This window comes from Syngnathoides biaculeatus, chromosome 4 (assembly GCF_019802595.1).
Source record: "Syngnathoides biaculeatus isolate LvHL_M chromosome 4, ASM1980259v1, whole genome shotgun sequence".
NCBI classification, from domain to species: Eukaryota; Metazoa; Chordata; class Actinopteri; order Syngnathiformes; family Syngnathidae; genus Syngnathoides; species Syngnathoides biaculeatus.
The window spans coordinates 11,286,217-11,303,193 of record NC_084643.1 but is presented as its reverse complement, the minus strand read 5'-3'; the positions used below and the strand labels follow the sequence as shown (position 1 = coordinate 11,303,193).

The 16,977-nt window shown below is 46.1% G+C and overlaps 1 protein-coding gene across 1 annotated transcript in view; it reads left to right on the top strand.

The window, feature by feature from the left end:
• The window catches only part of LOC133499785 (ras-specific guanine nucleotide-releasing factor 2-like), a 37,202-nt gene extending 22,297 nt beyond the window's left edge, over positions 1–14,905 (top strand). The window contains 14 exon segments of the mRNA XM_061818116.1: positions 2,780–3,112; positions 3,114–3,262; positions 4,995–5,120; positions 5,684–5,773; positions 6,205–6,311; positions 7,719–7,831; positions 8,017–8,077; positions 8,893–8,996; positions 9,141–9,225; positions 9,317–9,514; positions 10,693–10,772; positions 10,861–10,978; positions 11,060–11,128; positions 12,471–14,905. Coding sequence (XP_061674100.1) covers positions 2,780–3,112; positions 3,114–3,262; positions 4,995–5,120; positions 5,684–5,773; positions 6,205–6,311; positions 7,719–7,831; positions 8,017–8,077; positions 8,893–8,996; positions 9,141–9,225; positions 9,317–9,514; positions 10,693–10,772; positions 10,861–10,978; positions 11,060–11,128; positions 12,471–12,563 — 1,726 coding nt within the window. The 3' untranslated portion in view covers positions 12,564–14,905.
• Positions 14,906–16,977: the final 2,072 nt, after the last annotated feature.

The window sequence follows — 16,977 nt, the reverse complement described above, 5'->3', positions numbered from 1 at the left end:
ATCATGATGAAAATTTATCAATCAATGTGAATAATTGTCAAGTCATCAACATGTAGTCAAATTTGAGACAAGCGGTTGACGATAATCCCCAAGAACATCAAGGTGAATGCATGTTTGTTTTGTTTCCATGGCAACCTGCAGGACTTACCAAAATTGGTAGGGTGAGCCGCGCTCGCTTTTTTCCAAGTCAGCGTAGCATCCGCTTGGTTCTGAGGTGCTGATTTAAAGACGGACCGCCAAGTGATGATGTGTGCTCCCTCCCGTGTCTTTTGTTTGTAAGCACATCCCAAAAGTAGTGCTGCGGCAAGAAAACGCTTCTGTCAAGCTGCAGTTGCCCCCGTCGGACGTCCCCGTTCGATTCCCTTCTCCGGTTTAATTGGCTTTTCAATATACAGCACGTTGTGGTTCACAATTCTTTTGCTTCATTTCAATGCATTTATATTTATTTCAGCACAAAGTAAAGACTTATTTAATGACGTTTAGTTTTAAAGTCAGAACCGCCTTTAAATAGTTGGATTCATATTTTAGCCCCAGTTCCACAAATACGTTTCTTTTTTTTTTTGTAGTACAGTACTCTCAAAATCACTTCATACGCCACCCGTGTATAAAATGACGTGACTGCCGGAGAGTAGAATGATTTCAAAAAATGGAAAAAAATATTGTGACGTCGGCGTTCCAGGTGAGGAAACTGACATGGGAGTCGTGCGGCTTAAACGAGGCGTCGTCGGGGGCTTTCCGTTTCTCTTCTGCGCACGACTGCAACGCTCTCATGCACACGTGGAACACATCGTTGTAGAACGTGCACATGCGTTCGTAGCGTGAGCGGCAGCGTTTCAGCCGTGCGCGAGAGAGGGAAACCCAGAATTGGCCTGCGGGGGTCCCACAAAATTTGTCCGATTGGCAAGTTGAGCTGATTTTTGTGCGTTCGAGCCGCAACCCGGCCACACTTGTCACGCTTTTTTCCACCGCGCCGCCGTCCTCCATTGAACTGACGTTTGCTTGTCCTCCGCGGCCACGGCGTGTCCGCCGCGCTCCGTCCAAACTGCAGGGCGCGCTACCACTCATTTGAGCGTCTGTCCGTCTCATCCGTCTGTCCTGACTACAGTCTGAAGCTCAAGAAGATGGCCGCGGATCAGTCCAAGTAACCAAGCTCCTCTTCTTTGGCTTTGGCCTTCTCGTCAGTCTCCTCCCGACATTCTCTGACTTGTCCTCCTCCTTTTAGTTTTAGAATGTGAAATATCGTCGGTGCAGCATGTTCTGTTCATCCTGGCATCCGCTGTGATTCACTTCTGTCCCCTCTGCCGCCCGCAATAACCTCCTTTCCTTTCCTTTCCTTTCCTTTCCTTTCCTTTCCTTTCCTTTCCTTTCCTTTCCTTTCCTCTCCTCTCCTCTCCTTTCCCCGCATTTAATCTTGCAATGTAATTTCATCTTGTTTTTCTCGATGGCTGTGTTTATCTTTGATTACGGCTGTGCGGAGTGCAATCCTTTTGATTTATTTCCAATATTTTCGGAAGAGAGTCCGGTCCAAAGATAATAGTGGTTGCAAAATTTTTTTTTTTTTTTTTTTTTTGAGGATGTGAAGAAAATCAAAACAAGAAGATGTGGACGAGACAAGGGCAAGGGTTCCACTTCTGAATATTCTGCAGAATATTAAAATGGAAAGCTGAATATGGACAAAAGTATGGAGATACACCTAATATGAATGAATTTAGTTTAAAATATATCAACCGGAATTTAACAAAGCAATGAAAAATGATAAAAAGCTGTAATCGCACTCAAAATGGGATTTGTGAAAACCAAATACCTCATTTGAGTACACGCTAGGCATGTTTTTGTTGCACTGACGCCACTTCAACCTTTTGAAAGGCACGTAAAACACACCTAAAAACAATACAAGCGCACATAAACCCATAATATACCGAGAGAGAGAGCAAGTGCAATGGCGGGGCCGGGATTTGAACCCCCATCGTCAGAACTGTGATGCAGACGCTCTGACCACCGACCGGCGTGCCGCCTAACGCAAAAATATTGTATACAAATATCATAAAAGACAGTAAAAGTACCAAGTGAAAGAAAAATCTGCAATAGAGCGGGATCGCAAAGCACAAATTGTGATATTTCAGCGTTTATTACGTGACGATAAATTGCAAGGACTCGTTGTTCCAGGGCTGGGACTCGTTGTTTCCATGACGCGTGAATCCCGATCGAGACTGGCACACTCTCAAGTGTAACATGATCGAAGCCCCTGAAGACACGCTTGTACGACGTTGATGTACAAACGCAGAACTGGAGTGGACAAGCATTTTTGCTCAAGTCTACCTTTATTTTTTAGTTCTAAATGTTTACCAGGATGTGGAATAATACATTTGAGTTATAGCGTAGTATCCAATATCATTGTAATCATGAGTAAACTAATGCAAGAACTGTTGGTGGACTCATTATAATGTAAATTCTCAGTGGGCAGCATCCCGGCCGCTGTTCCCTCAGCATGAACTGACAAGTCAGGCCGCCTTCAGTGACCTCACAGTGACCTTTCACGAAAGGAGAACAATTCCCAGTAAAGCTCTCTGGCAAAGCATCGTGTTTTCTGCACGATGTCGCCGCAGGGGCCGCGTGTCCCAATACTTTTGTCCATGTTGTTTGGCATAGTTGAAACATCGATTGCGTGCACATTATTTGCTAGCGGTGGAAAAACTGTACGTTCAGATTACGGGAGCCGAAAACAATCATTGCCGCATTGTTCCCGGGTCCACTTGATGACTTCCTGTTCCTCCTGCAGGTCCTTGGAGCTGTTCTTCGCCACCAACCCGAACAACCGAGGCGGCGAGCACGCCAACGAGAAATCTCCTCGCCTCTGCCGCAAGTTCTCCTCTCCCCCTCCTCTCTCCATCTCCTCGCGCACGTCCTCGCCCGTGCACGCCCGGAAGCTCTCCCTACACTCGCCCGTCAGCGGCAGGGCGGGCGGCCTGGACCTCGGCGGTCCTCCCCCCGGCGTGAACCACGTCGCGCCCCAGTCGGCCGCCGGCAGCCCCACGTCGGCCCAGGCCCCGCAGACCCCGACGCCGACCGGCTCCTCGCCCCCCCCCTCCTCCCTCTCCCCCTCCTCCTCCTCCTCCTCCTCCTCCCTCCACCCTTCCTCCGCAAGACCAAGTGCCTCCGATCCCCTCGTCTCCCGACCAGAGTCCGAGCCAGAGCACGGAAGGCGACGACGTGCCCAAGTTTGACCCTTTTTGTGGTAAACTGAGAAGGAGCATACGCAGAGGTCAGCAGTCGTTTCATATTTCTCCTATTCAAGTTTATTACATTTTGAGCTGAAAAGTGCCCGGCACAAGCTTTAGTGTTCACATGAACAGATATGGCGTCTGCCAAATTGCCAGGCAGTTCATTTTGTGTGTTCTGGGACGAGAGTGGACGAATTTATCGCGCGCGTTGTGGTTCAGCAAAGAATTTACAGTCTGAAAATCAGTTGCAAACAAGAAGCGCTGTGCAGAGCAACGATTGCCTTCCTGTGCTGAGGAATTGAAGGATTTTGAATGATCCGAGAACTGACTTGGAACCAGTCACAAGTGGGACTCATGCCATCACGCCGATGGCCAAACTGTGCATCTGGGTCATTTCGGCAAACCGCGACAAGTGCCGGCCTCTCCCAGAGCAATTTTTCGGCAGTGCTGCGCAGGACGTGCAGAAACATTCAATTCTGACACACTCGGAGCCAGTGAGATCAAATAAAAGCTGGCTTGCCTTCCGGTATTTCTGATGATTTTCTTTTCTGTAAGGCAATAATCGGTTTGCTTTTTCCCATTCCGCTTCCGATCCCATCACTCTAACTCAATTTTGCGCCTGCGGCGTTTTCGCACGCGGTGAAATGACACACGAGGCGGTCAAAGGATTTCGTGATCACAGACGTCAGGGTGACAGGCCAGTCAGTCGTTCGGACCCGAGAGTGCTGGTTTCACGGGGACTGGGACGATGGCGAAGCGTTTGCCAGACTATGGATCTTTTCGAAAACTGGAACGGGCTGGTTGGCGCAGACCTTGAGCCAGGATTTTCATTGCTCCTCGACTTATGCCGGAACTGTAGCCAGCCGTCGATTTTTTTTTTCCACGCCGCTTATCCTCAACCTGAACCTGCTCGATCTGCACCAAGGTCAGGCGAGTGACGGCTGCTGGAACTGTATGAACTCAAATCATCCGAAAACGATCTCGAATGAGATTGAGATTAAACAAGGCAACTAAAACAAAACTACACTCAAATGTGAGCAAGATGACACCAAATGTTCTCGGTCAATTTCCAAAAACGATTTTGCAGAGCAGCACAACTTGGGTCCAAACAAAAGAATGCATTAAGTCTTCTTTTTGGCTCTTTCACATTTCTTTCGTTGTTTTCTTTGAATTCATTGGCAGTGCCAAATGCACATGCCATATTTTAGAGACAAAATTCCGGCGGCAGCTGGAGCTGCACACCAAGTCCAGATTGCAGTAGCATTGTCTGGCCTTGGTCTGAGCCAAGGGTCCACTTCCACTCCAGAGTCCACCTTGTCAAGTTTCATAGGCACGTTGATCAAAAAGGAGGAAGGCGGACGCTGTGACGACATCATCTCCTTTCATTTGCGCGCTGAGTCAGCTAAAGAAGACCTTTGAGCCCCACACGCTCTCCGCCTCTGATTGTCGCGGTTCGCGGTCGAGGCGGCGACTGCGTTACGAGCGAGAGTCGGCGTCACCTCTTCCGCCAATTTGCCTCATCGCTACTCTTGACTATTCGTGTGTGTCTGTGAAAGGGTTCCCCAACCTCGAGTGAGACGAGGAAAGAACAAAACAAACAAACAAAAATGTCACCAAAAATATATGACTCAATACGAAAATCACGAGTATTTCTACTCACTTTGTGTGGATGTGAAAAAAGCCATTTTGGACCAGTGTGCAGTAGCTGGAACTGGTAGCCCAAAAAACATTTGGACACATCCAGTTAGTCATCGTTCCTGCGTTGTCGTCCAGCTGTGTTGGAGTCGGTGTCGCTGGAGAAAATCATTCCCGAGTCTCCTCAAGGCAGCGACGCGGGAGAGATGTCGCCGTGTCGCTCGCCGTCCACGCCGCGACACCTCCGCTTCAGGCCGCCGGGAGGTGAGCTTTTACTTGCAAACAAACAAAGAAATGACATCGGAATTCATGTGAATTTGCCATTTCGATGTTAGGGAGCTGCAATGTGTTGGATTTAAAAGTATCTTGGAAAAGGGAATGAAAAGTGCATTTTACTGGTAAAAAAAAAAAAAAATTATTTGAAATCCTTGTGTAAAGAACAGTTCATGACAATGTTGTGGGTTCTCATTTTGTTGGTATTTTCTGAACATTTTCGTTGTTACCTAACTCCCCGCTGTATTGATTTTGCTGTTGTTATTTTTATATGCGGGCGAGTTAGATTTCTGTTTTTCGGGCCGGTGTTTTTGCGCTCATTTCATAATGGGGACCACCCAGGACGACGATAAATCAGTTGAATGTCAAGAAAGCAACCGTGATTCTTGAAATTGGATTGAAGTCAAATGAACTTTCTGTAATTTACAAAATCTCCAACGTAGACTCGTGACTGATGTGATGGGGCTGATGTCCGCAAGGAGCACAGGTCACGCGTGACTAACTGTCGTCTTTTGCTTTCTTTGCCTTTTGTCATCATTTTGCTGTTCCTGCAGTCCAGTCGGGCGAGAACTCCCGCTGCGCAGTTTCTCCTGCCTCAGCTTTTGCCATCGCCACGGCAGCAGCGGGGCACAGCACACCGCCAGGTACACGGGCAAAAACATTTTTCTCTGCTGTGGTTTGTTTGCAGTTGCTATGATATGCAGCGGACCCCTGCTATTCAGGGATTTTATTTTATTTTAGATTCCATTGAATTAAATGTGACTTTATTGTATTAATTATAAGTTGCTTTTTTTTTTTTTAACCCGACCCCACCATAAACGGAAAAAAACAACATGGCAATGGGGTGGGCCGTGAAAAACATACTGAAAATGAAATCCACAGATATTTCAGCGGGTGCTGAACGGCGAGTATGCGATGCGCCACAATACTTGTAAGAATGCGGTCCATTCGTTGTCCTCTGCAAAGATTGAGAATTCCTTTTTGCACTCACAAAAGTAACTCGTACAACTCCATGATGAGGATGATGATGACGTGCGGATGTTGATGAAGATCTTTTCTTTTCTCTCTTGTGCAGTGTTCAACAACTCTGAGAGAACTTGCGATAAAGAGTTCATCATCCGGCGTGCCGCGACCAACAGAGTTCTAAATGTTCTGCGGCACTGGGTCTCCAAGCACTCGCAGGTGTGTGTGCGTGTGTGTGTCGGCCCCAAATGTCGCTTACTTGATAAAAGCTTCGCTACATTTACAGCGACTGCCCGCATCCTCGCACGCATTGTTGCACAATCAATCGGGTCAGCGGTTCCTCTAATGAACAGTGCACCTGTCTTTGTAGACGTGCTCGCCGTTCAGACGCATCGATCCGCTCCGCGGTTTGTCCTCGGTCATATCAAACGCTTTGTTTGGCCTCCTTTTACCGACAATCGCGGTGAAGGAGCTTGTTAGAAGCGTGATTGGTGGGGGGACAAAGACGGGAAAGGCTTCGGGGGGGGGGGGGGGGGGGACGCTCGCTCGCAGGGCCTCGAGAACTCATCACAAGGGGAGATCGGTTGCGGTGAGGAACTTCCAAAAATGAAGAGCGACACTCAATAAATTCAAAATTGATTGAAATGATTTGTCACATCTATTCAGTGAGCTGTGGCGCAACCTCTGCTTTAGGGCGCATAGGCGGCATTTTACCGTCAACTCCGGTTAAATCTTTGGCATGTGAAGTTGCTTCTCATGAAATTTGGCACCCTTTAACATGAAACGGGTGGAATTGTTAAAGCCTCTCCTCAAGATACTGTTAAAAAAAGGGCCTTGGTAGCTAAATAAACACGAAAAAACAATACGCCAAATATTTTCAAATATACATGAGCATAAATAAAATAAATTAAAAAGTTCCACTTGCTAAATAAGTATTAAAGCACTGTATCAGATTTGATCGTTTTTGCGGAAAAGTCACTTTAGGTGTGACGGAGTTTTACTAGATTTTACTTGCAAGACTAATAAAAATGTTGCAAAACTGTTACGACTCATCGGTACGGAGGGAGGACCCAAATCCGGGACTCCGGAGACGCAAAGGTAGTTCGGGAAAAGTGTTTATTCGGTCCAAAGTCGGAGATCAGGCAGACAGTCAAGCGGGGCAGCGCCAATCAGGACGTCGGGCGTAGAGAGCAGGTCCGCGGGTAGGCAGGGGTCGGTACACGGAAGATCGATCAGAGAAGGCAGGAGTATCAAAGACGTCGGGCTTACGAGGTCGGTAGACCAGGGTTGACGATCAAGAGTACGGGAGTGCAGGAACAGGGCATGAGTTGCGACGATCTGGCGAAGACCAGTCGTCCCCTGGGTCCTACACACACCGGGCCCAATCCAGCCAGCATCCTAATCAGTGCGGCAGGCACAGCCAGGGCTGGACCGGCAGGACCATGACAAAAACCGTTGTGGCTGTGCGTATTGCAAATTTTATAGACTAACAATACTGATATTTATTGATGAACACAGGTAAATATAACAGGAGCGTGATTATATATGGAACTGTGAACTTTCACTTCTCAAAATTGAAATCGTTTGAGTTCATCTGTTTCTTCTGCTTTGTGTTTTTGCAACGAGGACTTTGAAATGAACGGGGAATTGAAGATGTCAGTCATCTGCCTCCTGGAGGAAGTCCTCCGGGACCCGGACCTTCTGCCTCAGGAGAGGAAAGCCACTGCCAACATACTTAGGTACACACACACACACACACACACAGCAGGAGAAGTTCAAAGATTCCATATTTAATGAATTGTAAAATGTAGAACATGCTGACAGTGTCAACCACAACGGAGCGTTATTAATTCATGTGTGGATGTGAATGTCAAACAAATAATTATTCCTTGCAAACCTTTCTTGGCGGGTTTGTGTCCCTCAGTGGGCTTTCGCAAGACGAGCAGGATGACGCCCAGCTGAGGATAGAAGACATCTTACAGATGGTAAAAAAAAAAAAAAAAAAACACGCACGCAATGTAAACATGGACGCATGTAATGGTTGGTCACAACATTAGGAACCCCGGCGCCATCCGTTGCGGGTCGTTCGATTGCTCCCCTACCTGAGGGTCACCCTTTCAGTTACTTTGGAGCCAAACCAGTCTTAATTTTGTTTTGAGGGCTGCGTCTTAAATATCGATGCTCACGTGCACAAGTACACGTTTAATTTCCCTGAGGACTCCCCGGGCGCGGCTCAGAGAACATCAGGTCCTTCCTTGGTCGCGCCTCGTCACGTCCTCGAGACCACGATCGTAAAAATTATTTCTTTATCGGTGAAGCCTCGCATGTTCGCGTTTCGCGCTTGTTCATTCCGTGAGTACACGCAGATGTCAAATCATCTTTTCCCTTCGAAATGAAAGGTAATGCCTCCCGCACAAAAACGGAAAATGTATTGTTTCAATAAGAGAAAATGCATGCTACTGAAATGTACTCTATGAAAATATACCGTAACAATATGATTTGGTTGGATGTAAAGAATGGGACTGCTTTTGCCACATTTTTTGCTTCAACTCAGTGAAGATTGTGTGGCTCCTTACTGTGCGTGGGACGAACTGAACTGAACCCGGGCGCTTTCATTCAAACGTATTCGGGACACACAGCGCAGCCACTGACTCGGCTGCAATTTGTTTTCATTTTTTTTTCTATTCAAGTGGAATTAACCCAAAAGTATTGGAACGGCGAGGTTCCTTGCTTGCCGCTAGGTGCTCGTTGACGGACTCTTTACGCAAATGAATGTGCGTGTATGTGCTTGGGCGTTCAGGCAGACTGCCCCAAGGCGGAGTGTTTCGAGTCCCTGCCTGCGATGGAGCTGGCCGAGCAGATCACGCTGCTGGACCACATCGTCTTCAGGAGCATCCCTTACGAGTCGGTGGTCTTCCCGTCGCAGCAACACTGCTCCGCTAGACGTATCGAAGCGCTGAACAACTGGATGCGGCATAACGTTTTAGGCCGCCGATCATTTCGGTGCTTATGTGTGATTGCTTTGTGGTCTCGTCTTCCTCCTTTCAGAGAGTTCCTGGGGCAAGGCTGGATGAAGTTTGACAAGACAGAGCGGACTCCATACATCATGAAAACAAGTCAGCACTTCAACGATGTGGGTGTCGTTCACAACTGTGGTCGAAATGTTTTGTATGATTTATCTTCAGTACCTATTTTTTTTTTTTTTTTTGTATAATTTTTCCCAGATGAGTAACCTGGTGGCCTCGCAGATCATGACCCACACAGACGTGGGCTCCAGGGCCAGCTCCATCGAGAAGTGGGTGGCCGTGGCCGACATCTGCCGCTGCCTCAACAACTACAACGGCGTCCTGGAGATCACGTCGGCGCTCAATCGCAGCGCCATCTACCGCCTGAAAAAGACCTGGGCGAAAATCAGCAAGCAGGTAGACAGACGTGAGCTCAACCGCTGCGTTTTGAAGGGATTATTCAAGAAAATCTTCCTTATAATGTTTGGCATCTGATCCTCTTGCAATTCTAAAGTGGGATACACTCATACAGATTTTCATCTTACTGGAATCTTTTTAAATATGAGAGACTCTCCATAATGAGGAAAATAAACCAGGAAACAATCTTGTCTTTGGTAGTTTTGCAAAGAGAAAGTCAAGAGAAGTTGCAATTGCTTCGTGTCTCCGCGACGACGCCCATGCGGGAGCAAACGTCGAATTAAAGAGAGAAAACGGGAGGGCAATGAGGAAAGTGGGAAGAACCTTATCTTATCTCGTCCTTGAGACCAAAAGGGAGGTTGAAGGCGGGACGTGCACTCATCAATGAAATGAAAAATTGTTTTGAACGCAACTCGTTTTTTTTTTTTTTTTTTTTTTTTTACGTCACTGCATTGTTATCGCGTGTTGACCCAGTGAACGCGTTACATCAAACAATTAAGAAACAAATGACGATTGAAGTAAAGGAACTATTGGATAATGCTGTGAAAGAGTAGATGGACTGTTTTTTTTGTCATTTTGCCATAACACGAGGAAAAGTAATTGTTGTTTTCTTGTGTGGCGTACTCGAGATAAGCACAACGCACACGCCGGCTTTGAACGGGTCAAGTTTCATCCCGGTCACGTCGATTCGTCGGCTAAATCGTCTCAACGCCCAGCACGGCAATTTCTGTCGTAGCAACGAGAACCAGTCGAAAAAGAAATTGAAGATGCCAGGCTAACTGTTAGCTTGTGCGGGAAGTAACTCCTGTACAATTGGGTTGCAAGATCGGAACGAGTTGTGAGATGCAAACACTCAGCACAACCAGGAGCTCCCCCTATTGGTGGATCGTGGAAGGGACCTGACTCTGAACACCCCTCGCGCCGCAGGACAATTGCGCAGGATATTTTTCTTATCGATCGCAGGTGAGGGAAAATGCTGAAATTTGACCCGGTTGTCACTTTGCACAAATGCAGTCGACTCTCAAGAACTGCTTTTCCAAAACTTAACAGTTCCAAACGGTTTAGTTTTTTTGATTTGTTCACTGCCCGTAAATGCATTGAGCACGGAGCATAAATTCACGCCACTTGTTATTCGTAATTCCTTTTGTGCTCATGTTGGCGTTCTGCTGCTTGCGCAGACGAGAGCGCTGATGGACAAACTGCAGAAAACGGTGTCCTCGGAGGGAAGGTTTAAAAATCTGAGGGAGACTTTGAAAAAGTGAGCCTTCTCGACCGCGCCACATTCGAGTCGCACGTCCCGCTGCTGGCCTGGCCTGACCCGACCCGTTTTGCGTCTGTCGCCTCAGCTGCAACCCCCCGTGCGTGCCCTACTTGGGAATGTACCTGACGGACTTGGCCTTCATCGAGGAGGGAACGCCCAACTTCACCGAGGAGGGACTTGTCAACTTCTCCAAGATGAGGATGGTACCGTGGTTTGACTCGGCTGCGGAGGGTCAATTCGTCCATTCGCCTGACCCGACACTACTTCCACTCGTTTCGTTCCAGATTTCACACATCATCCGAGAGATCCGACAGTTCCAGCAGACCCCGTACAGGATAGAACATCAAGTTAAGGTAACGTACGACACATCGTTGACGTCATCGCTGCATTTGGTAGCCGCGCCTCACCTCGCAAGTACTGCATATACAGTAAAAAGCACTATTGGATGAAAACATCCAGATGACGTGACATAAATACGTCATCATCGCCAAAATACGCTCGTCGTGAAATACAATTAATGTGTACAGATCGCTACTAATCACTGCGACTGTTTCGGATTACATTTCAATAAATATGTAGTGCAGCCAAGAAAATTCACTCTTGGGAAGAAATGAATACAATTCCATGGAAGAAATATGACCATTTCGGTTGTAAATTGCCTTTTGGTCAGCAGAGAACGGGAAAATTGTACAAATGACTGTCTATAAAATTCACGATTATTCTTATTCAAGATCAAAATTCATCTGCACTTATGAGACACTTCTTATACTACTTCATTGAGGTAGTATCCCATGTGGGCAAGCTATACCTATTTTTGGGGGCATTAAGCACATAATTAGGCAAGCCTCTTGAAATCGAATCCATTCAAATATATTAATATGGTAAATCCACATTATGTACTGTTCACGGCTCAGGAAAGGGGCCACTATAAGATTACAAGTTCCAATTTATAGTTACAGTTGGAGTAAAACATTTTCTTATGTTAGTCCATGTATAAATTAAATACAATTTCAAATTCCAAATACTAATGGAACCTTCACCTATGGGTATGTGACCACACTCGTCCGTCAAATCATCTTTTCACCACTGAAATGAATGGAAATGCCATTAATCTGATCCCCCTAAAAAAATATTTTTTTGTTTGTTTGTTTGGGTTAAACAGTAAAAATAGCAGTAATATTTCATTGCTGATGAAAGAATGTCCAGTCATGAAAAAGGGAATTGTTACTGAGCAAAATGGCAAATCACACACGCAGTGGCACATCGCGTAAAACGTTCAGTGTCCTTCTTCCGCCTTTCTAATCGAGACATTCTCGGCTTTTCAGTATGCTACCAAAGCAAAATGTATTTGTATAGCGGATTTCATACACAGGTTAACTGAATGTTCTTTTTATGATTAAAAACATTCAAATACAAAGAAATAAAAACATTAGAAAATACAAAGTACAGTTAATTACAATTACACTGGTAATATTAGTTACGTGAAGAATGTGAGTATTGTTATGTTGTGCATCTACATGCGTTGCTCCACCTTTCCTGTTTCCCATTGGAACACCAACAATTGGATGCGATTCATTCATTAGCGCTTCAGCGGCGTTTGTTAGCATGAAGCTAAGTGGACTTTCCTGAAAGGTCCTGCACGTGTAGCCTGTATTCTTCCTCCATCCTTGCGATATCGTTTGGCTTCCATTCCAGGTGACCCAGTACCTCCTGGATAAGACTTTGATCATGGACGAAGACACTCTCTATGACCTCTCGCTGAAGATTGAGCCCAGGCTTCCCGCTTGATGGATAGCGGCCTTTGGGCAAAGCAGAAGCCCGCCAAACTTGGACCCCCTCGGCGAGGTCCACGCTACCATGTGATCTCAAGCAATGGAATGAAGAAGAAGAAGAAGTCCAGGAAAGGTTTTAGGACTGCAAATGGAATGCTGGGAACACTTTGATCGGAGCGGCTGGACCGACGGTCCTCAGGGGCGGCGTGAGAGAAATCGGGTCGAAGGTTTTGAGGAAATGGCGGGCCGTGCCGCCGCCTGCGCTCGCCGTTCCTCAGCGTGGTGCCGCCCGGTGGAAGGAGTGGATCTGTAGAATGTAGCATGTAGAGAGGGCGCGACAGACAGCGAGATACCTGAGCTCACATCTCCGTGTTGTCGTCCGTGTTGTGTTGCGCCTCGTCCTTGTGCAAGAGCCCCCCCCCCCAAAAAAAAAAAAAAAAACAAAAAAAACAAACAAACAAACTCACAATGCTTTCTTTCTCTTGACTTTGCATGATTTCAGCTTGGGGTGTAAATGTCTATATGGCCTCATCTCTGACGTAGCACTAGTCGTCCTCAGTGGGTCGGCTACGGCGTACATGCCTTTTCACCTTCAAATATCATTTGGAACAGGATGGGCCACATCGTAGTTATGCTAGTGGTACGGTTCGATGTACTGTGCTTTCACAATTCGAAAAAAAAAACACACAAATAAATGTTAATTTGGCACGCTCCCGAGAAGTGTTGTGAACCAACCTGGTGGATTTGAATAGTCAACATCAAAATTGTCGAGTATGCAAAATGGTGAAAAATCAATTGGCTGTCTTTGAATTTTTGAAAACATGCCACGCTGAAAAATGTACTCTGGTTTATCTAGCAATGTTCTTGTCTGCACGCAACTACGCTTGAGGCGCAAAAAATACATCCCAGCGGGTCGACGTGGGGCTGTCCACGCTGCGACGAGAGGCGCTAGTCACCAGCTAGCTTGCGAGATTACAGGCTTTCAGGACTCTTTGAGACTCACCCGCTGCATCACATCTTCGCTTGGACGGCGAGCTGTCCTGAAAATTGTGGCTTCAAGGGAAGGTGCAATTTTTGGGTGGATGCAAAGCTAGCTCGCTAACTGCGAGCCGTCATGACAGAAATGGGCCCAATATCCTCGCAACTTGCGAACGTGCCGGAAAACCACTGTTTTAAGCCAAGTCACAAAAAATGCTTTTATACAGCTCCCCCAAGTATGTCAATTGGGACCGTTTTTAGCCACACCCAAAAAAAATTGAAAAAAAAAACAAAACAAAAAACCTACAGTAGCTGCAAAATTCAGAACTACATAGTACAGTCTCTGTACGTTTTCGACAAATATCTCCAAATATGTTCAATAAAATGTTTAGAATCAAATCTAAAAATATTTGAGTTTCCCGCTTTTAAATGAATTAGCTAGCTACCATGCTAATCTATTATTTTTGAAAAGGAAAAAAAGTGGCCTTCTTATTCATCACTCACGTTAATCCACAAGCGAAAAGCAAAAGTCTCTCTCTCGTGTTGTAATGAGCTCTGCCGTCCTGAAGCTTGCGCAGTTGTGCGTTTCGAATACGTGACGGGCTGACAAATAGTGACGTGCGAAAGGCCGGGCCCGGTAGACGTAGCTTCGCCCGCGTGATGCTCCGACGCCATCAACATCCTCAATCATTACGCTGTGAATGTTAATTTGACTCTCGCGTCGCCATCCCTCCTCCGTGCGGCGGGGTCAGGCTCTTGTGTGGCAAGAAATCTGTTTGTTTTAAAGACAAAAAATGAAAAAAAAAAAAAAAAGTTGTTTGAATGTTCAAAAATGTAGCATTTGAATAATCAAAGTTTGTTTTCTGTATTGCTCACGATGAACCTAGTTGTCTTGCATGTACACAACAACTGCATGTTGTGCATGTCTGTGAGTGCCCCCCCCCCCCTTCCGCTTTTCCAGAATATTATGGTCTGCGTGTTTAGTTGTCAAGATGCACACGTTTACGTCCGTGTACCGCTCCAGGTCCCCAACTAGCCTGTTCCGCTTTTTGCACTGCACTTTGCCATTTGGAGTGGCGGTCGTACGTGCTGGCTGAGGGCCAACGGAAAATGTGTTTGTAACGTAAGTCCGAGTTTCAAACCTTTTGCGTGTTTGTCTCTACTGTATCAGTCTGCATTTTTCACTGGCCGGCGCAGGGGAAAATAAATCGACATGCCTTACGTGATGGACTTTTTCAAACGTTCAATGATTTCCTGCAGACTCCGCCAACTTTGAGCTTCCATGAGAAGTACTTCTTTGCTGTCATGTCACCTTTAGGGCAGTTTTCTCATAGCAGATATGTAAACGCAGCTACATTAAAAAGCTTCAACACCCTTCCCAACATGTCGTGCCAAGGCCATCAAAATGTTGAGAACTTCACTTTTTCCCCAAGTAAAAGCTAGTCACGGACGCCCAACCATTTCTACGTGTAGTTGCCCGTACTACTGTCACCCTCCAAAATGTTGGATTACGCAATCATAATTACCAGTATTCTTTTAATAAGATATCCAAATACTAGAAGAATGACAGGAATTTTTTTCGACACACAACAATCCCCAGAGATGGGCCTCTGCAGAAAGTTAAAATCTCCTCACCCTAAAACTAGATCTTTCCTCCACCTTTGTGAAAAATGACATCAGCCGCAAGATGAAATAAGCATAATAATCATTGCTAAAAATGGACAATCAAGGCAGCCCTCCTTAGCATTTTTGGACTTTGAACAACCGTCAAATAAGAAAGGAGGGGAACATTCCCGAGTGGAAAAAATGAATTCCAACAGGCCCGTGGACCGTTGACTTACAAGAGATGGGCCACATTTTTCGAAAATTAGGTTTTAAAAAAAAAAAAAAAAAAATGGTGTGAAAGTCACCTATAACCCAAGAAGACCCACGCAATCGAAAATGAGTGCGTTGAGAATCATAAAACTGAAAATAGGGATTTGTGGTGCACATGAAGGACTCAAGCAATATTCTCACAATTAATATTGGTGGGAAATGCTGGCTGAACAATGACAATAACTCTTGATGTGGATCAAGTCCGACCTGACAAGGGTCAAATTTTGTGAGTCTGGAAGGAAAACCAAAGGAAAGTTCGAGAGACTCTGCGGTCAGCTTCAACAGGTATTCAAAAATTGTTAATTCTTCGTGAAATACGGAGATGCATTTCATCATTTAGTTTGTGTGGTTGTTGCATGTTGTGCGTTTGACCTGCAGGTGGCGCAAGTGATCAGTGAAAAAGGTTGGAGTTGATGAGGCTGAGCTTCTGGGCGCACCTGAATCCGGCAGTTTTCCTTAAACTACTGTATGTTTCTGGCTTTTTTTTATATTTTATTTGTTTTTAATCCTGTCACGCTAAAATGTTTCACTGTCCATTCATATCGGTTTGGGTCTGCTGCGCACTGCAGGTTCAACGGCGCACAGTTTACCGATTCCCGCCTGAATAGTCACATTCTGAGGGGCTCCCTTTTGATTCTTATGTCCTCTTAAGAGTATTTTCTTTTTTTTAAATAAATGTCTCATGTGGAGCTGGAGCGCCTGTTTGTTGCCCTAGCAGAGCCAAAATAAAACTCCCCGGCATGCCCTGGATCCATTCGGCGTCGGCATAGATGGATCACATGTAAATGTTAGATACCGAATTGGTTTTCTGTCAGCAATGTCCCTCTCTTGGAAATGACTGTCTCACAGGACCCGATGTGGGAGACGAACATCAACTCCATCCTCAAAAAAAAAAAAAAAAAAAGCCCTGCAAAGGATGTACTTCTTGCGGCTTCAGAGGAAGCACCGCCTGCCACAAGAACTGCTGAGACAGTTCTACACAGCGGTAATCCAATCAGTACCGTGTACCTCCATCACAGCCACAAAGAAAGGACAAACGGCGACTGCAACGGAACGGATTGTCGGCAACATCCTACATACCCTTGAGGACCTGCCCGCCACTCGAACTAGAACAAGAGCGATCTCTCCACATCCTGGCCAGCGGCTCTTCCGGCTCTTTCCGTCAGGTAGGCGCCAGCGATCGATGCAAATCAAAACCGAGCAAGCATTCCAACAGTTTCTTCACCCTTGCGATTAGGTTATGACATCTTGGAACTGCTAATTCCACTCCAACTTGCTACCAGTCTTCTGCCTTCAGGTCCTGATGGGCCAATCAGTATTAACATTATATACGGTAGCCTGTCGCATGTCTCGTCACTTTAAGCTGCAGACTCTCCTTGAACCTTGAGACCCTTTGCACTGGACACTGGAACTGCTTTAAATGCTGTAAGACGCTGGATTCTTGCAGAACTCAAAGTTCTTATGAGAAAGAAATCTCAGATGTCGTACCAGGGTGGCACCAACTATCGGGGCCAAATTCCTTGCGTGTTGCTACGTACTTGGCCAATAATTCTGATTCTGCACCAAAATATGCAAAT